Source organism: Dipodomys merriami, unplaced genomic scaffold, assembly GCF_024711535.1.
Source record: "Dipodomys merriami isolate MVZ:Mamm:240054 unplaced genomic scaffold, mDipMer1.0.p SCAF_2, whole genome shotgun sequence".
NCBI classification, from domain to species: domain Eukaryota; kingdom Metazoa; phylum Chordata; class Mammalia; order Rodentia; family Heteromyidae; genus Dipodomys; species Dipodomys merriami.
This window is the reverse complement of record NW_027203381.1, coordinates 9,249,724-9,276,756: the sequence shown is the minus strand read 5'-3', so window position 1 is coordinate 9,276,756 and position 27,033 is coordinate 9,249,724. Positions and strand designations below refer to the sequence as shown.

The 27,033-nt window shown below is 36.5% G+C and overlaps 1 protein-coding gene across 3 annotated transcripts in view; it reads right to left on the bottom strand.

Moving 5' to 3' along the window:
• Positions 1–2,060: 2,060 nt before the first annotated feature.
• The window catches only part of Pign (phosphatidylinositol glycan anchor biosynthesis class N), a 97,433-nt gene continuing 72,460 nt past the window's right edge, over positions 2,061–27,033 (bottom strand). For all 3 annotated transcript variants that reach the window (XM_070029007.1, XM_070029008.1, XM_070029009.1), the window contains 8 exons: positions 24,022–24,124; positions 21,777–21,863; positions 21,353–21,408; positions 20,900–20,975; positions 20,005–20,078; positions 17,762–17,804; positions 15,394–15,446; positions 2,061–5,094 (listed from right to left, as the gene is read on the bottom strand). In XM_070029007.1, coding sequence (XP_069885108.1) covers positions 4,971–5,094; positions 15,394–15,446; positions 17,762–17,804; positions 20,005–20,078; positions 20,900–20,975; positions 21,353–21,408; positions 21,777–21,863; positions 24,022–24,124 — 616 coding nt within the window. In that variant the 3' untranslated portion in view covers positions 2,061–4,970. The remainder of the gene's footprint in view (positions 5,095–15,393; positions 15,447–17,761; positions 17,805–20,004; positions 20,079–20,899; positions 20,976–21,352; positions 21,409–21,776; positions 21,864–24,021; positions 24,125–27,033) is intronic.

Below are 27,033 nucleotides of genomic sequence, written 5' to 3'. Positions count from 1 at the left end.
TTAGAATGAAATAATCTTTTCATTTCTGAATAGTTCCATAGAAAATTTGCAAAAAAAAAAAGTGGCTCAGAGTTCCTCTACATTCTCTTACCCAGTTTCAACCTATTTGTGACATTATACATTGGTAAGGTACATTTTTTCACAATTAATGAATCCATATTGGTTTGTTATTAACCAAATTCCATACTGTATTTTGCCCCCAAAGTCCTTTTCTGTTTTAGGATCACACCCATCCAGGATGCCACATTACATTTACTGTTTACTAATGATGCCTAGGCTACTCTTCGCTATGATAGTTTCTTAGCCTTTATTTTGGGTGTCTTGACAGTTTTCAATAGTAAACGTTAGTGTTTTTTCTTTTTGTAGTGTCCCTATATTGAGCTCTGTCCATTTTTCTTGTGATTGGACTGGTGTTAGAGGTTGGAGGGGATAAATATCAGAGAAGTAAGATGCCACTGTCACCACATCATACCAGGGTACATACTATCAAAATAATCAATCATTGTTTATGTCAGTCTTGATCACCTAGTTGAGATGGTATGATGTGCTTTTTTGTGTGTGTGTGCCAGTACTGGGATTAGAACTCAGGGCTGTCTACTCTCAGTCACCTTTTTTTGCTCATGGCTGAGACTCTACCACTTGAGCCACACCTCTGGTTCTGGTATGATTTTTTTTTTTTAATTAAAGCCAATCACAGTAATTTTAGAGATCGCACAAGGCAAACAAAAACATGCCAAACAAATTGAAATTTTATGTTTTCAAACTCTAAATACAATACTTCTAGTCAACAAACAAGTTTTGTAACACCAACTATTCCTCAATATTCTAGGAATATTCAAGATACTGCAGGTAAAAGTTAATGTGTTTTACTAATGATTTTTCTTGTCAATCATATTAGTCAAGTCCACCAAATATATTAAAGAAAAAGCAACATTCCAAGTTTCACAGAATTGTTGACATTTGTAGCAAGTAGCAGCTGAAGCAAATTGTACTAATTAATCTTCTGTGAAAAGAACTAATCTGCTTATGATTTTTTTCTAAAGGGAATAAACTATATTCTGGCTGTTTAAGGACTAAAAATCTTGACAATTGTTATTTCCAATTTATAGGTTTTTAAAATATCAAATATCATTAAGAGTATAGTCATCACCTTCATCAGTGTTCAATCAAAAGAAAACATGCTGATATTTACAGTGAATTTGTTTTTCAGGTCAGGGATGTAAAAATAGAAGAAACATCCAGGAATGTGCAATGAGCTTCAATAAACAGGATGCATCCGGATAGTACTGAGGTTCCACATGAAAGACTAGATGATGACAGGCATAATTTATGCAAGGGGAAGCAACATGCATATCTTTTAAAGTGTTTCCACATTAATGGTTACAATAAAAAACGTTTTTCCAGTTTTCAGGGGAAAAAAGCACACAATACCCCATTTTCAAAAGAGTGATAAATTGAGGCTTTAATGTAAAATTATATGAGGATATTTCTAATGTATGTTTACTAACCAGGAAGGAAACCTAAAATAGGTTCTGTAGTCTAGTATGTGGAAAGTTTTGGCATACCGTTATCTTCCCAATGCATGTATGTTAAATTCCCTTATTACTCATAAGCACACCCATTTAGCTGAGGACTGATGTACTGGCGAATTATAGACAAGCTATACCTAGTTTTCTGAAACCTCAGAGTTCCCTCCAAGATTTATTCATGGTTCATGAGACATATCTTGGCATTTTTGACCTTCAGTATTTTCTCAACTTGATAATGCCCACTTTCTTATTGCAATTCCTAATTTAAACCACACTGATCAGCAGAATCTTGATTTGGAAATCTAGGATAGATGAATAATAATGAAAAAATTAAATTCCCTAAAAAGAAATATTTTACATAAATCTTAATTTCCTCACTCTAATATAAGAATATACACTTAAAATATGTTAAGATGTATGATAAACTACAATAGAACAGACTTGCTCCAGGTGAGTCTGCGGGAGAGCAGAGCACTGCAAGGTGAGCCTGTGGCTGCAAACGCACCGTCTTCTGTATATGAAGAAAAAAAGTCTTTTTTTTTTTTTGGGGGGGGGGTCCAGTCGTGGGGCTTGAACTCTGGGCCTGGGCTCTATCCCTTAGCTCTTCAGCTCTAGGCTAGCACTCTACCACTTGAGCCACAGCACCACTTCCGGCTTTTTTCTTTTTGCTTATGTGGTGCTGAGGAATCGAACCCAGGGCCTCAGGCATGCAAGGCAAGCACTCTACCACTGAGCCACCTTCCCAGCCCCAGAAAAGAAGTCTTAAGAAAACAAAACAAAATATGCTTCAAAGAACATGTAAAGAAAAATAAGGCACTGAGCATCTTTTACATTAATTCCTCTGTATGAAGCTCTGGAAAAAGATGTAGGGCAAAACTCATTATAAAAATTAGATGCTGTATTTTTGTGATGTGTAAACAAACATGAAAACTAACTGATCAAAAAATCCTTCATTGTGCTAAAAGCCAGTGGCTCACACCTGTTATCCTAGCTACTCAGGAGGATGAGATTTTAGGATTGTGGTTTGAAGCCAACCCTCAGCAAAAAAGCCTCTGAGACTTCTCTCCACTTAACCACCAAAAATATGTTAGTGGAGCACACACACACACACACACACACACACACACACACACACACACACACACACACACACACACACACACACACACACACACACACACACACACACACACACACACACACACACACACACCTCTTTCATGAATATATGAAAATTCGTGGACTCTTTCTGTTGATGTCACTGTGCTGCAGCAGCTTGTTTGTCTGACTAGATTTTCTATTAGATACTGTTACACGAGGCCTTGTGTTAGCATTAGAACTTCTTTTTTAGCATACTACAATGCTATCATTGCTAAACCGTTAAGAAAGTTCTAGGTAGGCACGGGTGGCTCATACCTGTCATCCTAGCTACTCAGGGGGCTGAGATCTGAGGACTCAGTTTGAAGCCAGCCTGGGCAGAAAAGCCCGTGAGACTCCTATCTCCAATTATGCACCAAAAACCAGAAGTGGAGCTGTGGATTAGAGTGTTAGACAGCTAGCCTCGAGCAAAACAACTCAGGGACAGTGCCTAGGCCCTGAGTTCAAGCTCCATGATGACAAAAATAATAATACAACGAAGAGAAAAGAAAGTTCATCTTGTTCAACTGAATTCTGAGTCTTCTAAATAGTATTAGTTCAGTCAACCACCAGCCTGAAAAAGCTGGTAATTTGTAGGGAGCATCCTAGTCACAATGCAAATCAGTGATGCCACAATTTAATTCAAAAGCCAATTAATTTTTTAAAATGGAAATGTATCAGCAAAGCATAGGGTCCATCACACACTTCTGGCACATCATGGGACAGAGACCAACTCTACACTGGTTTGTAAAGATCACTTTACAGAAAATCCAAATAAAGATTATCCTCAAAGTATTTTGTCCATTAGAATTAGTTTACAAGTGGAAATCTGCATTTAAGAAGAAAACTTCAAGACTTTGAGCTATAATCACATGACTTATGAATAGCAATTTTAATACAAATTTATATGTTGTCAAAAACTGTGTGTGTGTGTGTGCGCACACTCGCGCGCACATGCATGCACACCAGTAATGAGGTTTGAACTCAGGGCATGGGTTTGCCCCTTAGCTTTTTCAAAAGCTCAAGGCAACCATTCTATTACTTAAGCCAGAGTTCTACTTCCAGCTTTTTGGTGGTTAACTGGAAACGACTCTCACAGAGTTTCCTACCTGGGCTGGCTTCAAGCAGCAATATTCAGGGTTCAGCCTCCTAAGCAGCCAATATTACAGATGTGAGTCATCAGCACCCAGCTATCGTCACACACTTTTTGTTTTGTTTTTTGTTTTTGCTAGTCTTGGGGCTTGAACTCTGGGCTTGGACACTGTCCCTGAGTTTCTTTTTTGTTCAAGGTTAGCACTCTACCACTTGAGCCACAGTATGACTTCCAGCTTTTCCTGAGTAGTTTATTGGAGAGAAGAGTCTCATAGACTTTCTTGCCTGGGCTGGCTTCCAACCGCAATCTTCAGATCTCAGCCTCCTGAGTAGCTAAGATTATGGATATGAGCCACCAGTGCCCAGTTTCAGCCATACACTTTTAACAACTAATTTAGAGAATTCTGTTGAAACAATACCTGAAGCAAGTAATAGAAGTAACAGATACTAAGTCCACAAATACAAACTATTTCTTTAAAATTTTTTTCCCCATGAACACAGGCCACAAATAGCAAGCATTTTGTTCTCCTACTCCCAGAAATTCCATAGTAATCCAGAAAACATGAAGGTTAAAACCTGCATCTAGCTGGTTGACTATGAAAATCATAGGAGCAGCATTTAAGCAAAGATACGATTACTACATGCCAAAGAAAACTGACAAACATCTGCCAAAGGTTTTGCTATCAAAGCTTTAGTAAACTTCAAACAGCACACCCTTACTGTCATTGTAGTAATATTGCCAAATAGTTAGAACTATAAAAAACCAGTGTTGCAAGCTGACAGATATTTATGGTGCCACCTGGTGATTCCCTTCAAGCTCAGCCAGTACAGCTATTAGTTTGAATGCCATAGGCCCTGCCCCAGAGGTGCACGTGGGGGGGCCTAGGGAAAGCTGTACTGTGAGGATCACACTGCTGCAGTGCTCTGAAGCATCACAGAGAAGAGCTGCCAGCCAAAAGAAAAGCAATGAAAGTGAGTACTTTACTGTGCTTTTCCAGAGATAGAAGCATGACTTCATGTCTGAGAAAAGGAGCCTCCTTTATCTCAGATAACCTGCACATTTAAAATTCAAAATACAATTTTCCCTACAACAAGCAGTAAAAGATGCATCAAAATCCATCCAAAAATCCATCCAAAAATCCTTGATGGGACTTTAGTTTCCAAGGTGAAGGAGGAACAGGATCTGGATACTGAAGGATGGCTTCAACAACATCATACAAGATGGCTTTTGGGTTTGCCATATAATGTAAGTTTCTTTGTTGTGAGAAGCTGGGCCAAGCCATTGAGGAACACCAGAAAGATGGTCATGGACATAACAATCACATAGTGGCTGATGCTGCAAAAAGAGAGAACGAACCATGTTAAATGACAGGGAACACTTACGTGGAAAAGCATTGAGTCCTCCAAGTTTTATTCCCCTGGTAACGGAACTCAGGGCCCATGCTTATTAGGCAAGTGTGCTACCACACTTAGCTATTTTCCAAACCCTTCTGTTTTTATTTCAGTTTAGTTTCTAAGATAGGGTCTTATTAACTTTTTTGTTGTTGTTGTTGGGTTCGGTCGTGGGGCCTGAACTCTGGGCCTGGGCGCTGTCCCTCAGCTCTTCAGCTCAAGGCTAGCTCTCTACCACTTGAGCCACAGCGCCACTTCCGGCTTTTTTTCTTTTTGCTTATGTGGTGCTGAGGAATCAAACCCAGAGCCTCAGGCATGCAAGGCAAGCTTGCACCCTCTGTTTTCTAGCCTCTGAATACCTGGGATTACAGGCTTGCGCCACCATACAGATATCTTAAATGGATAGGCAAATTACACAGACTATAAATGATACCAATGATTTCAAAACAGGTACTGAAATGTTTTGAAAAACCCACTTCATTATATAGAGATAAATATGAATAATATAAGTACTTCCTTGGTAGTGTACTAATTAAAATTAATACAGATAGCAGGCATTTTCATACTGTAGCTGTATCGTAATCTCAAGCTATTATGTTAAACACTATTTCAGCGTAATGGTAGTTTGTATTATTATGTTTTAAAATAATCTATAATGGATATTCCTCTAGCTTGGTGTTTTACTGACAGATTTTTACTGACAGGCTTTGAATGGTGATTTTCTGGATCTCATCCTCCTGAATTGCTGGGATTATAGGTATGTGCCACCAGTGACTCACTAAATCTCCTTTTAGTTTATTTATTTATTTTTGAGATAGAGTATTGCTATGTAGTCCAGGCTGGCCTTGAACTTTTCATTCTCCTGCTGTAGCTGCCTGAATGCTAGGATTACAGGTATGTCCCACCTTGACCACCTTAAGGTCTCACAATCCTATTTTAAATCCCATCCCTACTTTCCTACTGAAAATACTTCATTTTTGCAACAATACCCTCCTTTCTAATATTACCATTTTTTTCTCTATGGTAAACATATCCATCATTATACAAACATGTAGTTTTTCTCATCTTCAAACAAAAAGGCACCTAAGATATCATAACTTTCTTTAGAACCATCCTAATATCAAGCATCCTAAATTTGATACATAAAAAAAAAACCAAACAAACAAACAGATCTTACTACCCACAGTTTTCTTTACCAAACTGATTTTCCTAGTAATGGCTTTCCCATTCACTTAGTTACTTGAGATAAATAACTTAGGACCCCTATAAGACCTCCCCTATAAGTGTCTCCCTCCAGTGCATTCTGTACATCAGAGGATTTTATGAACCTCTTTTAAAATATTTTCTTGGTCCAGACACTTGACCCATTCATTTTGAATTGTGACACTGGTAGGAGCTGCCACCATGTAGCTTAGACTATTGCAATTGCCTCTTCATCCTATAGTATGTTCTTCATACTGTGGCCAGAGTATTGTTTCAAAAATATTGGAACAATCAAATTATTACCATGTTTAACATTCTAATATTTCATCTTATAATTAAAATACATTTCTAACTCCTTAAAATGACCTTCAAAGGCCATAAATGATATCGACTGTCTAATCTCCAAATTTGCTTCTGTGGTTTCCCTCAACTATTCATGATACACTAACTTTTGGGATTTAAAAAAAGTTTTTACTTGAAATAAGGATACAGGTTGACCCATTGTAACAAAAAATGAGATGTACAAGACACTATGTTGAAAACGAACTTTACAACTCTGGGTGGAGGGAGGAAAGAGTTGAGGAGGTGGGAAGGGAAGGGAGGGTAGGAAAAAAACAAAGGAGGGGGTAACAATACTTGATAAGAAATGTGCTCATTACCTTACTCATGTAACAACACCTCTGTACAGTATCTTTACAATAAAAATATATATTAAAAAGTCTTTACTGAAAGTTTACTTTGTAAACAAAGCCCTATATATCTAGTTAGTCATAGCTGTAAGCCAAAAGGATATACAACTTCATTCTGAACCATGATTATCACTGAATTATTAAATTATATGTGATTTATTTTTATTCATGCTATTAGTATTTTCTAGAATAACCATGTGATGCATTTCTATTAATATAATGCTTAAAAAGTATGCCTATTATGAATCACAGAACTAAGGCTAATAATTATTACCAAAATCTTCAACAGTGTTGTTTCTCAGTTTTCATAGGCTATTTAAAAATCTGTAGCAATTCTTAAAATCAAAATCTGCAACCCAATCAGCTGAATATAATGGACACGGCTTCTCCATGCAGTAAAAATGTTTGACCCATAAGTCATGGACTGAACTTTGTAGCAGAGGCGAGATGAGTAAGTGAGGGAGTACAAACTGTCCACTACATAGCTTGCTGGGTCAAAGCCACAGAAGCCCAATCTGACTTGGTTCCATGGGAAACCCAGGCAAGGAGATTGGAGGTCATGATATAGAGAGAAGCTATGAGGACTCTAATACAAAAATACTACATTACAGGAAGGACAGAGTGTAATATATCAGCATACTTGAACACTCCTCAGCAGAGAAAAGGAACAAAGCACAGCTATAGCTACAATATAGATGAGTGCCCAAAAAGTACGACAGAGAGAGAAGCCAGTTACAAAACTCTATATTGTATGATTGTGTTTGTATGAAATGTCCAGAATTAGAAAGTCTGTTTAGACAGAAAACAGATTAGTGACTATCTGGGCTCAGGTAATTTTTGCTGATAAAATGCTCAAAAAAGCAAAATATGATGATGGTTGCATAACTCCATTAATTTACTAAAAAAATTGAAATTATTTATTTATTTAGTTATTTATTTATTTTTGGGTCCGGTCGTGGGGCCTGAACTCTGGGCCTGGGTGCTGTCTACCACTTGAGCCACAGCGCCACTTCTGGCTTTTTTTCTTTTTGCTTATGTGGTACTGAGGAATCGAACCCAGGGCCTCATGCATGCAAGGCAAGCGCTCTACCACTGAGCCACCTTCCCAGCCCCTTGAAATAATTTAAAATAAGTAAAACCTTCAAACAGATAAATTTTATGGTGTAAATTATTCTACAAAAAAATGTTGAGGGGCTGGGAAGGTGGCTCAGTGGTAGAGAACTTGCCTTGCATGCCTGAGGCCCTGGGTTCAATTCCTTAGCACCACATAAGCAAAAAGAAAAAAGCCGGAAGTGGCGCTGTGGCTCAAGTGGTAGAGCGCTAGCCTTGAGCTGAAGAGCTGAGGGACAGTGCCCAGGCCCAGAGTTCAGGCCCCATGACCAGACTCCCCCCCCCCCCAAAAAAATGTTGAGAGACAGAGAAGAGAGAAAAAGAGAGAGAAGGTTAAATTTTGTTCTTTTAAGTAAAAATATTAAATCCAACTTGATGTCTTAAGTGACCCATTCCAAAATTTAATGAAAAGTCTATCCATAAGCACATTTATTCTACAGATCACTTATCTCATTACAGTGGTCTGAAATTACTGACTCTTGCTAAACATCATCAGTAGAAAGAGCTGTGGAGCTCATCATCCTTGTGTAACTGAGACAACAGGCATCTAGCTTATATTTAGCATCAATCATGTCTTTCTGTCATGAAGACATTACTAAAGTTAAAAGATGAAATGTCAATGTGAAATGAGTTTACCTATTCCACTATCTGCCTATCTCTATGCTGACATTTTAAGTCTGCAACTGTCAAGGAGGACACATGTAGTGGGAGAGAGGGACCATTTATATGTATGGAGGACCACACAGAATTACCAGGCAGGCCTTTTTAACCCTCACAATGGGGCATTAAAACGTCACTGCCTTCTTCTCAAAAGCAGGCTCTATCTATTAAATGGGCAGAAAAAGACTAAGAGTCATTTGAACAAAGTAAAAGGGCAGAGATGTAGCTCAGTATTAAGAGTATGTGTCTATCTCTAGCAAGGTCCTGGATTCCACCCTCAGCACTATAACAAAACAAAGCTTGTCTGACAAAGCTTGTTAGTCATCATAAGAGTAAGATACTTTATAGTACTTACTAAAATATTCAAAATGATTGAACCATAAGCTTCCACTATAACTAAAGAAAAATGATAAATACTTTAATCATCATTTTTTTAATAAGGTATAACAGCAGTGCATGTGGGAAACAAAGACCAAATGAACACCCCCATCAAATCAAACTGCAGCTCAATCAGACTGATGATCCTGACTCTAGTCACCTCACTAAAAATATATTTAGAACATAAATTTAAATATATGTTTTTATAGCTATGAAAATTATCTCCTAACAATTGTTCCCTAGTTTTAAAAAATGCATTTTCATTCTGCCATATAAAAGGCAATACTCAGTAATGTTTATGATATGCAATAAATGAAGATGAAGTGTAAAGATCACAGGAAGAAAATCCTAAATTAATTCTATCAACTGAGCAGGTTTACAGCCTAGCCAGGGTATTTTCTCACACAGTTATTAAAAGAACACCTGATGTCCACAGGGTCTGGGGAAGGCTGAGGTTACACTGGAGTTTCAGCTCAACACACTGGCTCTGCTGTATTCTTTTCAGAGTCCCAATTAAATTTAGGTAAAATCTTCTCTGAAGATGCACTATAAACAGAGAGTTACTACACCCCTAAACAGACACGTTGTCCCACATTCTAGTAATTCAGCTTTATTGTCGAAGAAACTCTTCCTTATTCAATAAGTCGAAAATAACAGCTGAGGAATCTCTGCAAAGCATTCTGTAAGTCATTGCAGTCACCTTACATTACCCAAACAAGGCAGACTACATTCATGTGCTCGACCTCGTCTCTAAAATTTCCAGCTAGGTTTGCACCATTTCCGTATCAGAAAGCAATACAAGAGTGAGGATAGCTGTGCGCTGGTGGCTCACACCTGTAATCCTAACTACTCAAGAGGCTGAGATCTGAGAATCAAGATTCAAAGCCAGCCTGGGCAGAAAAGTCCGTGAGACTCTTATCTCCAATAAACCACTAGAAAACTGGAAGTGGCAATGTGGCTCAAGCAGTAGAGTGTTAACCTTGAGCTGAAGAGGACAGGGACAGCGCCCAAGCCAGAGTTCAAGCCCCACAAGCAACAAACAAACAAGCAAACAATAGTGAGGATAAAAGAACATCTTTTATTCCTGTGAGTAACAGGCCTGGAATGGCTGATGGTATCAACTATATTACTAACAACAAGGAGTTCAGAAATAAAATTTGTCACAAAATAAAACCACCACAGGAGTGCAATTTAAATAACCCTGGTTCCCCGTAAGGTAATTCTGCCAGGAAGTTCAATAATACTGGAACCTAGATAGAAAACATCTCTGTTTTTCTGATAAACTTTCACAGAGGAATTAGAAACCCCAACTTAAAATCAACATTCTCACAAGTAAAATGCAGAAAAAAAAACATGGTAATTAGGTTTTGGTATGTACAGTGCTTTAGTTCTAAATCTTGAAGTTTATCTTCCTCCCTAATCACCTAGGCTTCTTCTTGGCAATAAACCAGCTGTCTATAAAGGTATGACCTGCTCCTGCCCATCAGCCCAGTTCTACATGGTCCACTGAAGCAGTGTACACCATCGCTGCTAGAGGACACAAAGAGAACATTGTAGAACTGTAGAACTCTAACCACCAAAAGCAGAAATGACAAAAAAAAAAAAAACCTCACAGTGTCATATCAACCGGGGGAAATTCCATTAGGAAAACCTGATTTCATAAAGTTAGGTTTCCTTTGTGTTGTTGCTGCATTCTGACCTCTCTTCCCCAACTCCCCTCCTTCCAATGATCTTCCTTTTGAAGAGTGGGCATCTTTTGAATGATATGGTAAGAAACCAAGAAAACAAACACCAAAGAGATATTTCAGCAGGAATGACCTATGCATGAAGTTTATATGGATTAGTCCAATGTTCTTATCCTAACAGGACTATGACCTGTCCCTGACTAAATCTGTCAAGAGTATTTTAGCTAGGTGTTGGTGGCTCATATCTATGCTCCTAGCTATTCAGGAGGCTGACATCTGAAGATCACAGTTTGAAGCCAGCCTGATCAGGGAAGTCCATGAGATTGGATATAATATCCAATTAACCACCAAAAGGCTGGAAGAGGAGGGATGGCTCAAGTGATAGAGCGCTCAAGCCTGGAGCAAAAGAAGCCTAGGAACAATGCCAAGGTCCTCAGTTCAGGCTCTAGGATCAGCCAAAAAGAACAGTTTATTCTGGAATAGTACTTCATTTAGCCTATGGGATTTAGATCCCTGATAAGCTAAGATATTTAATAGGTTAGGCCTTTATCATCTTTAGATAACCATCTGCTTAAATTTTTAATCTGGTATACATAGTGGCAATGTTAAAGTTAGGATTGTCCCAGCTAGAGCAAGACATAAGGTCACCTGTATGTACAGAACAACAACCATGACAACAGAAATTACCATTAAATACTTCTATAGCATATTTTACCCTGTATGTTATTAATTATGTAATATTTAATATATGCAAAAATCAGTACTGAAACATGGAGAAGAGCATGCTAGATCTTAAATACAAATTTTGCAATGGCTTTTTAAAATGCCTAAGTATACACAGGTAACAAAAGTGAAAAATAATGAATTGACTATACCAAGCTGGGTGTAGTGGCATAAGACCTGTGAAGCAAGGAAGTCACAGTCTCCTGAGGGCCACAGTGTCAGAAACAATGTGTTGGAAGACACTGTAAATGGCACATACTGTAAATGGTTGACATTCTGGAGTTCCTATTTAAGTTTGAATTTTTGTCCTACTTTGTTTTTACTTAAATGATCCTCTGGTGTCTGGATTACCTGTCTCTCAGATATCCCACTGGTGGGTGTATGGAACCTGTTGCAATGCACAATGGAATCTATTGCTCTCTTGTGTGTAGTTCTCTGCCTCTAATCTACAGGAAGCTGACTTTGCGTGGGCTCTCCATGTTGTCTCCACAACTCCATTCTGACAGAGAGTAATTAAAATTGATTAAACTAGGGACATTTACTCCTTCCAACTATAATCCTCCTCATGTTCTTAAATAAAATCTCCCTCGTAGACAGGTATCAAGGTATTCCCATGAAAATAGTACCCTATATATCTCAAATTATACGTCAAAGAGTAGTCTAAACCTAGAGCCCTACTTCCTGACCTCCAGTTCCATTTATGCACTTCTCATTAAATTTTTTTATCAAATATGTGTACTTTAAAAGCAAAAAAAAGTATGAAAATTTGTAATAAAAAGTAGCACAATCTAGTTTTCCCTAACTTACTTTCTGGAGCACTCTAGTTCTCTTTTTAGATCTTCTGGTGGTTATCTACCTAACATGAATTAGTACCTTTATACTGTTAGGAGACAGGAATATATAACTTACTTATATTATGGGCCTACTCATTTCAATTTTAGATAGTGATCTTGGTTTTCTATTTTTCAATTTTGAGGTCTAATTCACATAAGAATATAAAGCCATCTTAAGTGTCTAGTTAGCAGCATGACTAGGGTTAGTTAGTTAGGCCTTTGCAACCATCATCACAGTAAAGATACAAAACGTTCCCACAGGCCTTTGTGCAGTCAATCCTACCTTCATCCTGAACCTTAGGCAAATACTGAAAAGCCTCCCATGACTACAGATTAGTTTGGTGTTCTAGAATTTCATATAGTTGATTAATATTCTCTCTTACATATCTGGCAACTTTCACTCACTGCAGTTTGGGATTCATCCAAGAACTTGAATTCATCGTTCATCTCTATTGTAAGTAGTACTCCATTATGTTGATGTAGCACAGTTTGTTTATCCATTCATGTGGTGATGAAGGTTTGGATTATTTTTCCTTCTCTTAGGTAGATACCTAGGCATCAAGTGGCTATTTCAAGGGTATTTAACTTTTTAAGAAAGTCTTGCAGGTCACAGCAGCACATGCCTCTAATTTAGCACTTAGGAGGCTCACAGAGGAAGATTTCAAGTTTAAGGTCACCCTTATCTACACTGAGAGATTCTGTTTACGAAAGTCTTTACCCTCTCAAGTTACTCATCAATAGGACAAGGTGGCTGCCGGATGTTCAATACATGTGGATAGAAATTGCTGTCAGGTTTTAGAGGTGAGCGAGAGGAGTGCCTGTCTCTACCCTCGGGGTAGGGAGAGGGATGACTAGTAGCAGATAGATAGCTTTCCTCTGAGTTGGAAGCACATACAGCACAACAGTGAAATTCTTCCCAGCCCTTTCTTAAGTCTGTTTACAGTTTCGCTCTGGGAGTAAAATGCTTTCTTCATGGAGTTAAAGGGAAGGGACTACAGAGAGACCCACTGATACTATCATTCAGCATTCATCATACAGACATCTGTTTAATCCCCTGCTGGCTAAATCTCTTGTTCTCCACGTGACTGTCTGACTGAGTCTGGGACTTCTGGGGTTCTGGTCACACCTCCCTTCTGGGCTTCTACTTCCTTTCTCTGATTGTCCATCATCTAAAAGGAAGGAAATTCTAACTCATGCTACAACATAGATGAAACTTGAGGACATCACAGTAAATGAAGATAATCTAGTCACTGAAAGATTAGCACTGCATGATGCCACTCAGGTTAAAAATGGAACTACAGAGTAACAGTAACAGTAATTATAGCAGACATACATTGATGCTCTCTAGATGCCAAGTACTATGTGAAATGCTTTATATGGATTATTTAATTTAAAATGACAACAAGAGAAGGGAGGTGGGCTTTAAGACACTGAGTCATGCAGGGTCTTACAGTTAACAAGCGGCAGAACAGGGATTCAAACTCACAGACTGGTCTAAGCCTGTGTTCTGGCCTACTATCTGCCTGGATACTCTCTGAGGAGAGGACATGTGAGAAATAGAAAGCAAAAATTGGACTAAAATCAACAAGAGTCTAAATGCCAATAGTGGAATTACTATTCAATCAAATGAACAGAGTGACATCTGTGAATAACTAGAAATAAAGAAAAACAACTCAATTTTAATAAAAGGTATTACCAAAGTTGTAAGTGGGAAGTTTTAAATATAAAAACCATTTTTTTCATATCTAAGAGACAAATGAAGACAAAATTAACAACCTGTTTACTATCTTTTATGTGCCCAGCATGTGTGGCATGCAAAGGATTCAATTTAAGTCAGGTACAGTGGCTCCAATCTGTAATCCTTGCTACTCAGGGGTGAGAAGTTAGGAGGTTTGCAGTTTGAGGCCAACCCTGGCAAAATTTCATGAGACCTCATCTCAACCAATAAAGAAATTTGTCCTGGTGGTATGCACTTGTCATCACAGCTAAGTGGGAATCATAAATAGTAGGATAGAGGTGTAAGCCAGCTCCATATAAATGCAAGACCCTATCTGAAAAATTATGAAGGCAAAAAGAGTTGGGGATGTGGCTCATAAGGCAAGGTACCTGCTTGCCAAGTGCAATGTTGAATGTTCAATACCACTAAAATAAATAAATAAATAAATAAATAAATAAATAAATAAATAAATGCAAATCAAATCCCAGATCTGAGAGGATCTGAAGTATATTGAGAGAGGCATATATATATAAATATAAAAACTATAGTATGGCAATATAACCTGTAAGCTGCCTAAGAGGAGAGAATGTCTAATGCAATGTCTCAAGCAAACCTACACAATTCTTGGCAACTAAAAGTGTGAATAAATATTGACTAAATAAGCCAGAATGCATTTAGGAAGAAAAACAGAGGAAAAATTAACTTTGCTTTCTTCTTCTCAAAGGGAATAAATTTAATAATTATGACAATGTATATTCAAATCACCATAATGAAGACACTGATTTTGTTCAGATTAAATTTTAAATAACAATGTTATAGGGATCCATGTTAAACTGCTCTCACATTAAATATTCTAAAAGGCCGATAATGATCACATGAACCATCACATAAAATTCACACTACAACTTGAAAGCCTTATTGTTCCAAAGAGATTGTGAGATTAAGAGAACATGCAAAAGGCACTGGATTGGTCTACTTTGAAATCCCAATTTCAAGCACCTTCCTGTTGCCTATTAGTTATCGCCAGACTAAGCATTCATTCTCTTCCCCAGAGCATCCTAAGAAAAAACTTGCTAATGTGTTAAAGCCAAAAATTAGACGCAGTGTTGCCTCCAGAGGCTTAAAATAATTGATGCTTGCTATGCTTACCTCAAAATTATATTAGCACCTGCTGTACTAAGATACCAATTTTTAAATTTTTTTCCAGTGTACTCCCAAGAACATCTATGTGAATATATACTATACCTTGTTCCAATATCAAGCCAGCTGCCATAATCCTTGACCAAGAAGAAAAAATGCTATAAAATAAAATATAAAATATTTATTATATTTTTATAATAAAATATGGCTTCACTAAAAACAAATTCTATTTATATTTAATATAAAAGCAAGAGGTGTTTTTTTTCTCTTTTAGATTGTATGTTTCATATTTCTGATCCTTCAGAACCACTGTCTACCTTTATGGAACTTTTGCTTCAACTAAAATGAGCAATAGTCTCAAATGTCAATAGCAGAATTACCACTCAATCAAATGAACACAAAGTGACATCTGTGAATAACTAGAAATAAAGACCCAGCCAACTTTAATAAAAGCCATTAAATATACCAAACAGGTAGATAAAGTCATATCACCCACTCATAAAAATATGCACTAATACTGCCTACTACGTATGAATAGGCAATATACTATATACAATGATAAACTCCCGCTCATGAGTGAATATCAGATGTGCAAGTGCACATACCTGTACATGTCTGAAAGACAGGTCACAGAGCATACAAGCAACTATGGAAGCACAGAGGGAGGTAAAAAATCTAAGCCAAAAGCTAAGAGACAGATGAAAGAAGAGATGGAGAGACAATGTAGCAGTGTGTTTTGAGTAGAGGGAATAGCCTGTAGAAATACCAAAAGTTCAGACAAAGTTTGAGATATTAAAAGTGAGGCTGGCGAAGAGAACACATGGGAGAGGCAAGAGAGAAAGCCAGTCAAGTAAGCAGAAACTAGATCATAAATGGCTTTGCAAGTTTAAGTAAGCAGTCTGACTCTTCATACAAAATGAACCAGGGAATTTTAATACTGTTCTACTTACATGTATTTGCCTATTGTAATTCTGTGAACAAAACTGATTTTGTTCTGATTGTGTGCCAATTTCAAAAAGATATTGAATACTTACTTCAATACATTGTAAAAATGTTCTCATCTAAATCAAGTGACTGGGAATTTACCCTAGTCAGTATTTCTAGTCACTTCATGTGAGATGATATACAGCAAAGTTTTTGTTTGTTTGTTTTTTGCTTTTTTGTGGTTTTGTTTTTTTGTGGCAGCACTGGAGCTTGAAATCAGGGCTTTGTGCTCTTGGTTGGCCTTGTACCATTTGCGCCATATCTCCACTTCTGGCTTTTTACTGGTTAATAGGAGATAAGAGACTCTTTGATATGTCTTCCAGGGCAGGCTTTGAAGCTTAATCCTCTGATCTCAGCCTCTTGGGTAGCTAGGATTGTAGATGTGAACCTGGTACCTCGCTGTAAAGTATTAATCTTATCCCAAAAGAGATGTGGCCTTTGTCCTCATCCACTGAGAGGTCATTTCTAGGTCCTTTAAATGTAATGGTAGAAGGGTTTGCCCAGGATAGTGGTCAGTAGGCAGTTCAATAACATGATTTGTGTTGTGAGGCTTTAGTTCCACACTGTAGCAGTTCTACACCTTAAAGGATTGGAGAAAACAATCAGCCCTGTGGGCAGTATGTGATCAAACTCTCCTAAGGCAAACCCGGCTGACAATACTCTGGGATTATTGGCATGGTTCACAACCCCATTCCAGAGATAGAACTCAGAAGCTCTGCATCTATTGACCTCTATACATCTGGATCTAGTGCTGCTCTATATATCTCTATCCTTCGCTGAGGTAAATCTACATCATATGTTATAAATCATAACTGTGAAGATGACAGTGTTCAGCAAGTATTGTGAATCTTTCTAGGGCATTACTGAACCTCAGTGTGATTTGGGGAACCTTCTGAGACTGTTTTTTGTTAATAAATAGAGGCCTAGCTACATAGTCCTCACAAAGAATTCATTTGTTATAGCAGCTATCATCTGATAACATTTTCTCCCCTGGTACTGGTGTTTGAACTCAGAGCCTCATGCTTGGGTTTGCTTGGCTTACTCAAGAGTTCAGCTCGTACTCTATCATTTGAGCCACATCTCCAACCCTGATAAGAGCTAAAATATTTCTTTCTTTCTTCCTTCCCTCACTCTTTTTATTTCTTTCTTACTTTTTATTGATAAAATGGCTAAAGATCACTTTCAAATCTAAAGTTACTTTTTCTGTTCATTTCCTATAGAAGGCTCATTTCAGGCACAATGCAACATGGAAGGTTAGGTATAAAATGACAGGTTTGAGTAAATCAGGTAATGAGACTTTTGACACATTAGCAGGTGCTCTAATGCATATGTAATATAAAAAAAGTAATTTGTATAAATTATGCCAGCACTTAGAACTCAATATCTAAAGATTTCATGCACAGAGAAGTATTTCCATTTCTTCTGATTAAATTAACTCAGCACTTAGTTTTTGTGTTTTATGTATATTGAATACCCAATAATAGCTTACCAAAGCCATAATGTCTGATATGATGAGAACAATGAGAAAAAGGCTGGAAAAAAAAGAAAAGTTACATTTAACAGGTACACTTTTCAAGTATGTTAAAAATCCAAATGGGAATAATTAGATAACTATGAGGATCAAGGAAACACCAAAAGAATGGAAGAATGGCCACATAGAACTGCTGATGGCATTCACCAACTCTGTGCTACCAACCTCTAAACTTCTTGTTATATGAGGCAAATCTACCACTAGTTAAGATTTTACTTACAGCCCAAAGCATTCCTAACGGTTCATCCATAGGGTCCACAGCATTTACATTCCCTCCTAATGGCCTTTATCCAAATATACAAAGCCTTGGCAATGAATTCAGTCATTAAGACTGATTGATATACATATAGTGCGTGTGTGTTCGCACATGCATGCGCGTGTACACGTGTACATGTACTCTAGTATTGGCACTTGAAATGAAGACTTTGTACTCCTGCTTCACTTTTTCACTCAAGGATGGTGCTCTAATACTTAAGCCACAATTCCACGTCTAGCTTTTTGCTAGTTAACTAGAGGTAAGAGTCTCTCAAACTTTTCTGCACAGATTTTCTTCCAGTTCAGCCTCCTGGGTAGTTAGGATTACAAGCATGAGCCACTAACACCTGGCTCCAAATTACTGATATTTAAAAAGTTAATTTTAAGTCATGAAAAATAAATAATGCAATCACAGCTTTATAAAATAATGCAATCACAGCTTTTTCACTAAGTGGGAAGAAAGTTTCAATCATTGGCTTGTTATATTAAACTCATTAGTAGTATAGATCTAATAACAAGTTACAACAACAATAAAACAATACAATCACAGCTTTTTTCCTAAGTGGGAAGAAACACAGTGCCAATCACTGATTTGTTACATTAACTCATCAGTAATACAGATCTATTAACAAGCTAATAGTGTAAAAACCACTCTAATTTCTAGCCTTTTATGAGTTGTAAGCAGATATTTAGCAAATAAATAATAAGAAGGTGGCAATGTGGTCAAGAAGGAAAGATGATATAAACAATATTTAACAATTTAACAAGCAGTTAAATTTGCAATGAGGGGTAGATGGATTTGGCCAATGTGATGCACTAGATAAAGAAAAACAGGATAAGAAGCTTCATGTCAATAGAAAGAAAGAGTCACTGGGTTCATTGTGAGCTATATTAAATCTGAGGAGTCTGTGTAATATCCAAAGGGAAATGTCAATGTCTTGCAAGGGTTGAAAGGTGAAAAAGAAAATTTTTATAAAGCCTCAGTTCTCTTCCTTTTTGATTATGTGTATAGTTTTTCACTGTATTAATCTCAGGATAGAATTACTAGGTAAATAAACACAAATATATGCACACATACAGATATTTACATTTCGACAAGTTTTCTAGTTTTCATTCCAAATGTTCTAGTTCTATTTAACCCTTTAAAAATCTATCCACTGAAAGAGTTACAGGGAAATTCAATTGCTTTTTGTTGTTGTTGTTGTTTTCCCCTGCATCTAAGTGTCTTCTGTGATATCTGGTAAGGCATGAATGTTTTCAATATTAAATTCATGAAAATCCTCTGAAAAAGTAAACTAACATTATTTCAAATTAGAAACAAGATTTTTTTTACCCCATAAATAGTAAAAGAATCTTTAAAAACAAAATCTATGGCATAGCCCTAATGGTATGCTAAATCCAGTCCTACCATAAACTCATCAAGAATAATATGAAAATTTATGTTAATACTTGTTTTTCATTCAGTATTGAATATGTCAGCTTGATTTAAGAATAACAAAACTACTAAGAAGCTTCATTTTTTGTGAGATTTATACTTTTACATTACGAGTGTTTTTTGGAGGAGTTTATTTTTACTTATTTTTAAATTATCTTTAAATAGTTGTACAAAAGGGTTTCAATTCAATATGTAAATTTTTGTGCATAATGCATCTCAATTGGTGTCAACCCTAACATTATTCTCCCTTATCTATCTATCCCATCCTATTTAATGTTACAGAGTCTTACTAGCAGTCATATGAGCATCCTTAAATGTTTATTCTCATTTACTAAGTGGGGCAAAAAGTCAGATGGGTATGCTGGCATACACTGGTAATCCTAGCACACAGGAGGACAGTGAGCTGGAGGGCAGCCTAGGTTACACAGCAAGTTCATGACCATTCTAAACTACAGAGTAAGAGCCTGACTCACAAACAGGCAAATCAATGCTTCCTAAACATTAACCTTACCTTTTTGATGATAACTGTGTAGTTAATTGAACTGCTTCAAATGCACACATCACAAGGAGGAAAGGAATTAAAATCTGTTTAAAATAATACATTATCAGTAAAGCATTTGAAATATTTTTTGAAACATACTATTTCTGCTTATAGATACATTTTCAATCTCAAATAACTTCTATACATACTAGTGAAGACTGAACACTGAAATTAAAAGACAATATTATAAGACAGACCATTTATGAAATTGATTTAAAAATCTATACTAGCATTAATAACTAGAGTACTCACAGATATATTTGTTGAAGGAACAGATTGAATCCAGGTATAGGTTATGGCATAGGTATTATAACATAGTGGCTGCTTGGTGGTTGGGGACCATGGATTTAGGGAGGTTTAGAATCTTTAGCATCCTTGGTTTTGATCTTAGCTTCTTTGAAGGCTTAAGTTATCTGATAAGTTTTTCTGGGACTAACATTCAATCCTTACTCTTGGGATCAAACAGCCTTAAGAGTCAGTCAGATGCTAGTGACTCATACCTATAATAGTAGCTACTCAGGAGGCTGTGATCTGAGGATCAGCCCAGGGAGAAAAATTCTAGGAGTAGCAAAATGCTACACTGGAGGCGTGGCTCAACTGCTAGAGGAGCCAGCCTGAGCAAAAAAGCTGAACAAGAATAAAAGATCCTTAATTTAATTCCTAGTACAGCACAGGGACACAAAACAAAGAGTAGGGCAAAAAAGAACAGTATCTAGTGGTATCAGTGTCTTGCCTGAAATTACATTTTTTTCCCACGCTATTTAACTCATAATTTTGTCATAATTTATATAACCTTAAGGTCCAATTAATTCATAATCCTAAGCAACCAGTGCTTTAATACAAATAACAAAATTAGAAAACCAACCTTCCACATCATCAGGGCTCCCATCATGAAAGGATTAAACACAGTCAGAAAACAATACACCGAGGCAAGATCAAAGCTAAATAACACAAAGAAAGTGGATTTAGAATTCATACTATAACTTTAAAATAATTGATTGCTAAAACTAATCCCCCCAAATCTATTCTTATTAAATAAACAAGCATACACTGGACCAAGGAATATTTTGAAGTCAACATTAACAAAGTAAATATGTGCTGATATATACCAATCTCCAAAATGTAAAAAACAAGATTACAGAAAATACCTATTTATACCATTAAAAAAAAAAATCAGAATCTCACTATGGCACTCAGGTTGGTCCTCATCTTCCTGCTTCACTTTCCTGAATGCTGTGATTATGGGAGAATGCCACACAGCCCAGCCCTACAATATTTTTGGGTTATATAAACATATATGCTGTTTTCATTTAATTACCTGTTAATTGAAGCTATATTTCCAGTTCCAAAAAATGCTGTCACTAGGAAGAAAACCTAAAGAGAGTTAAGGAAATGCCAAAACAAGTAGAACAATTTCTTCCTCATTTAGAAAAGGCATATCAGACAGCAATTTCCTTTGATCCTTGTATATTGTGTGGGTTGTGAAGTGATGGTAGAAATGAAGAAAGAAGGGGCTGGTGGGATTTAGATAAACTGCAGTTACATATGACTTCTTACAAGCTTTTGTGTTCTTCTAAGCGGAGCAGGGGAAATTGAGAATAGCAGACCTTAAGACAAAAAGTCCTAGCAGGGGCTGGGGGTTTAGCCCAGTGGAAGAGCACCTACCTGGCAAGCACAAGGCCCTGAGTTCAGGCCTCAGCTCTGGGGGAAAAAAAAAAAAAAAAAGTCCTAGCAAAGGATACAAGGAAAAAGGCTCTACGGATGTCATCCAGATGAAGCTGCCGAAACTGAGCTATGTCAGTGTTATAAGAGAACTGGATACTGTTGAGCTACAAGGCAAGAAAAGTTGTATCAATGTACAAAAACATCTGGCTCACATCTACACACAAAGACAAACTAACAATGGCTAAGTTACCATGGTCAGTTTGTCTCATGTTAACCAAAAACCAACAAGAAATCTTCTATAGCTTAATTACACCTTAATAAAATCCATAGACAGGTAAAATAATTATAATAATAATAGCATACTAAATACAGTTGCAGTGTTATTGTGCATGTAATTAATATGAAAAAGGAGCACTTCCCTATTCTATGTAAACATTCCTTTCTTCTTCTTCTTTTTTTAAGAGATGAGAACCAAACTTGCTAGGCAAAGGCTTTGCACTGAGCTAAATCCTCAATCCCTAAAGATTCCATTTTTAAATTTCTGTTCAAAGATGTGATTTCTCATTGTTTTGGTTTTAATCTCAGATACTGTATAATATTAAAGTAAATGTTTCTCATTTTCCTGTTATATTTGCAAATATATTACTTTTTTCTACACAAAAGCAAAAGAGATCTGGGAGTGATGGCATATACCTATAATCTCAGCTACTTAGGATGCAGAGATAGTAGGCTCATGGTTTAAAAGTCAGCCTGGGCAAAAATTTGCTAAAACTCTATGTCAAAAAACAAATTGAGCCAAGTGTAAAATCCTGAAATCCCAGTTTTTTTGGGAGGTAGAGATAGGAAGATTTGTGGTTCAGGGCAAGCAAACGCAAAAGAATGAGATATTATCTAAATTTAATTAATTAATTAATTAATTATTAAAGGGCTGTGGAGTAGGCTCAAGTGGTAGAGTGCATGCCTAAAAAGCATGAGACCTGAATTCAAGTTTCAGTGTGGTTCAAAAATAAATAAAATAATTAAAGTAAAATGACATGAATTTTTTAAAAAACAAAACAAAATAGTCCTGTCATGGGTAAAATGGAAAGTCACTCAGCTATAATAAACTGAATATTGCTTAATCATGTTTCCAAAAGATATTGATTAGTGAGTTTAAAAGAAGATTTTCCCATGCCAGACACTATCAGGCCCATGAAATTTTCCCATAAACTTCTGTGGTGCTTTGATACTCTTTTTTAGAAAAAGACAGGCTTGCTTTCAGTTAAAAAATATATAATTTAAAAAGTGGTACACAATCCTCAGTTAGTCTGCTGAAATATTTAATAAAAAGGACCATTTCTAACCATTTCCCATCAACCTGATAAAAATTTCTTTTCATGTTTTTCATTATTTGCATATTCAAGAGTGAAAGTTAAGAACCAGAATTACTAAGTATACTTGAACAGTTTCTCCAGTATTGAAGTTACATATTCTGAACTATCAGTCGTCTGTATATACTCAAGAGGAAACCTTTCAGTGAATCAACACTCCAAGTGCTTTACAATATCCATCCATCTGACTCTGTAAAAGTGGAGCTATTCTATCACTAGTTTTTTGTGTTTTTTTTTCCCCCCTTCCCATCCCTTCCCATCTCCCGATATCACTAGTTTTTTAGGATTACCATCAGTTCTAAAGAAGACAGGAGACACCAAGTTAATGCTTTCCTTCAGCATGATAAAGGTGAACATAAATTCTGGTTGGCTGCTAGCCAATCCCAAGGTTACTGGGTTGTATAAGTAGCCTAGGATTGTCTGAAGCTAAAATTATAAAAAGGACAAAAGCATCTTAGATTAGGGTGACTGGACACACAGCAATGGGCTCAGAAGTCATCACAGGATCAAGTTTACATACTAACCTAGGACAATGTAAAAATTCTTCTGACTTAAACAATGGGAAAACTAGAGAATAAAGTAAATAAAGTAAAATAATTTCTCTCCTAGTCATTCACATATATTGATGTTATTGTATCTGTAGTTCTCTCAAGTAATTGCTGTTATTATAGTAGTGGTTCTTTCAAGTAATCACTAAAGAAAAGTCCAACATATACATGGATAAAACAGCAAAGCTGTGCCTTTCTGTGATAAATAAAACTCTTCCTGATGTAGTTAATTGTTTAATTTAATTACTCATGACACATAAAATTTGTCATGAGTAATTAACTAATGTGATTTTAATGCTACAATCTGAAGAATGAAGAATTTTGGAAGAAACACTGATAATTTCCTCACAGCAAACAGTATGTTTGTGTTTTCATTTAAATGTCACGTGGCTTGGATGAGCTACCTGCCGTTTACAGGACACACCAGATTGTTGTAGGGTTTCTTGTTCCATACGTATCCAGAAAAACATCAAAAAGGACAACACCAGTGGAAATAGAGCTTCATATCTAAGAGGTACAAAGTTGGGGGAGGGAGGGCAGAAATGAAAAGAAAATGTAAACAAAGAAAAATGTGATTTCAAACTGAGAAATCTTTCTTAAAATAATCTTGATAGCATTTGTAAGTCTTCATACAATCACAAAATTTAAATCTTCTAGGCTTTCCAGAAGAATAGTAGGAAAGAAAATAACATACAAGTTTCAACTCTAATCTTACCTTATTTTAAATTTATTAAACCTTGAGATATGTGTAAGTTTAAAATAGTAGATATTTAAAATAATTCATAAAATTATAGCAGATATTTCTCAAAGAGAAAGAAAATGTTAACATAAAGGTAAAAAGATACTTTTGAAATCAAGATTATTTATATATATAGGATAATAAGACAAACATTTCATATTTCTTAAAAACTATAGGTACAATGATAGGAAGACAAACCCCAAAATAAAAAGGGTATGGTGGAGCATGTCTGTAATCCCAGCTACTTGGGAGGTGAAGGTAGAGGACTGTAGTCTAAGCTGGCCTGGAAAAATCAAGAAACTCTACCAGAAAAATAAACTAAAGCAGAAAAGGCTGGGGACATGGCTCATGTGAAACACTAAGTTCAACCACAGTAACACAATAAAGTCTTGTAATAAGTTTATCTCATTTGGGGAGGGGAAAGGGAAGCACAGAAACAATGGGACAAAGGGTGCCAATTCAGCAGTGAAAGCCACTAGACACTATGTTGGAAATGAACTTTACAACTTGGCGGTGGGGAGGATGAAGTCAGGAGGGGAAAAACTGAGCGAATGAGGGAGGGGCTGACATTTCAAAAGGAAATGTACTCATCTGACTTATGTAACTATAACCCCCTTGTACATCACCTTTACAATGAAATTCTAAAAATAAAAAATAACAACTATACAAATATACATAAATGGGCCAAAAACATGAAAATGTTTGACCTTATTAATATGGTATAGAAATCAAAGCAATTATGAAATATAGAATTTATCATGTTTGTCAATAATAAAAATATAGCATTGATAAGAGAACAGTGAAAACAAATTCCCATGCTCTCTTACAGAAGTATGTATTCACTGGAAGCCCTTGTAAAACTATATATCAAGAACTCAAAAAAAAAGATCATGGTTCAAAGTCATCCCAGGCAGACTATCTCCAATTAACCACAAGAAGCCAAAAGTGGCTAGAGTGCTAGCTTTGCCCAAAAAGATCTCAGGAGCAGCAGCTTGGCCCTGAGTTCAAGCCCCAGTACCCACACCAAAAAAAAAAAAAACCCAAACAAACAAAACCCCAAACAAAAATGTTTACTTGTATATATTTCCTACTGGTATCTAAACTTTTTGACTCAGTCTCTCTGTCCCTCACTGCAGACCTGGCTTACAGAAAGGGTTTTCAAGTGAGTTACTAGTCTAATTGGAAACACCAGAACAAAAGAAGACAAACAAAACCTTTTTCCCTTTTAACTTTTCACCACTGAACTCTATACATCAAGCACTATTTGCTAACTGAAGAGAGCAAAAGAAACTTATGCTTTAGATTCTACCACAATTATAAAACAAAAACTGAGCAGAAAAGTCTGGGATTGAGAAAGCCCACACAAAATACTTGATTTAGAATGTCTAGGCCATGAATAGATATTATATACATGACAAAATATTATTAGTAAAATAAGAACAGAAAACTGTACAAGCAGGGACCATTTATGGCCTATTAAGGCAGAATTTGGTAGTTTTATTTAAAAATGAAAACACCAAACTAATAGTATTAAGGAAATGATGAAATAGTAACCTTTATAGTCTGTTGGTATTATTATAAAATGGTACTGTCCTTCAGACAAATAACAGTTTCAAAAAAGTTCAGGTGAGTGTCGTAGTTCACACCTTTAAGCCCAGCTACTTAGGAGGCTGAGATCATTGAGCCAAGATCAAGTCCAAGGGAAAAAGGACTGGGGCATGACTCAAGTAGTAGAGTACCTGCCTAGCAAGCAAAGGCCCTGAGTTCAATATTGCCAAAAAATTTTAAAACCAAATGAACTACTTATGCTATACCAAGAAGCAAACAAAATAAATATCTAAACTACAATGTGGCTCAGTACTATTTATGATAACAAAATTAGAAATAAATGAAATGAGTAGAGGTGTGTGTATGACAAAATATAAAATGTTTACTAGAATGGTGGCTAGGCATGTTTTCTCTCATATGCAGAAGCTAGATGATCTAAAATACACAAGGACTTGATAAATTATACAGGACTCTAGGAATCCACATACAGTAAGACCAAAGGAAGATAGTCTTAGGGAAGGAACACAAACATGCAATGCCTATGTGCCTCTGATCATATAAAATATTTATCAAAATGAACTCCAAGAAACGGAAACAAGAGGTTTCTTTCTTTGCTGTCTTTTTGTTTTCTTTCTTTTTGTCTTGTTTGTTCATTTAACTGTCTTTATAATGGTAAGGAGGGGAAAATGGTGAACAAATGCAGCAGTGGTACTCACTAGACAGTCTGTTGAAAATAAACTGTGATGCATCTTGTGGGGGAATGACAGGAGGGGAAAACTTGGAGACAGCAAGGGAAGGGATGACATTGTCCAAAAGGAAATGTACTCTTTACCTGACTTATGTAACTGTAACTCCTCTGTACATCACGTTTTGACAACAATAAAAGAATAAAATAATGGCTAGAAGCCAATGACCCACATGGGAAAACGCCTCCAAATCATGTTAGGTAGAGAAAAAGATCCAAATTAGTATACGTACTATGATGATCAATTCTTTTTTTTTTTTTTTGGGTCCAGTCGTGGGGCCTGAACTCTGGGCCTGGGCGCTGTCCCTCAGCTCTTCAGCTCAAGGCTAGCGCTCTACCACTTGAGCCACAGCGCCACTTCCGGCTTTTTTCTTTCTGCTTATG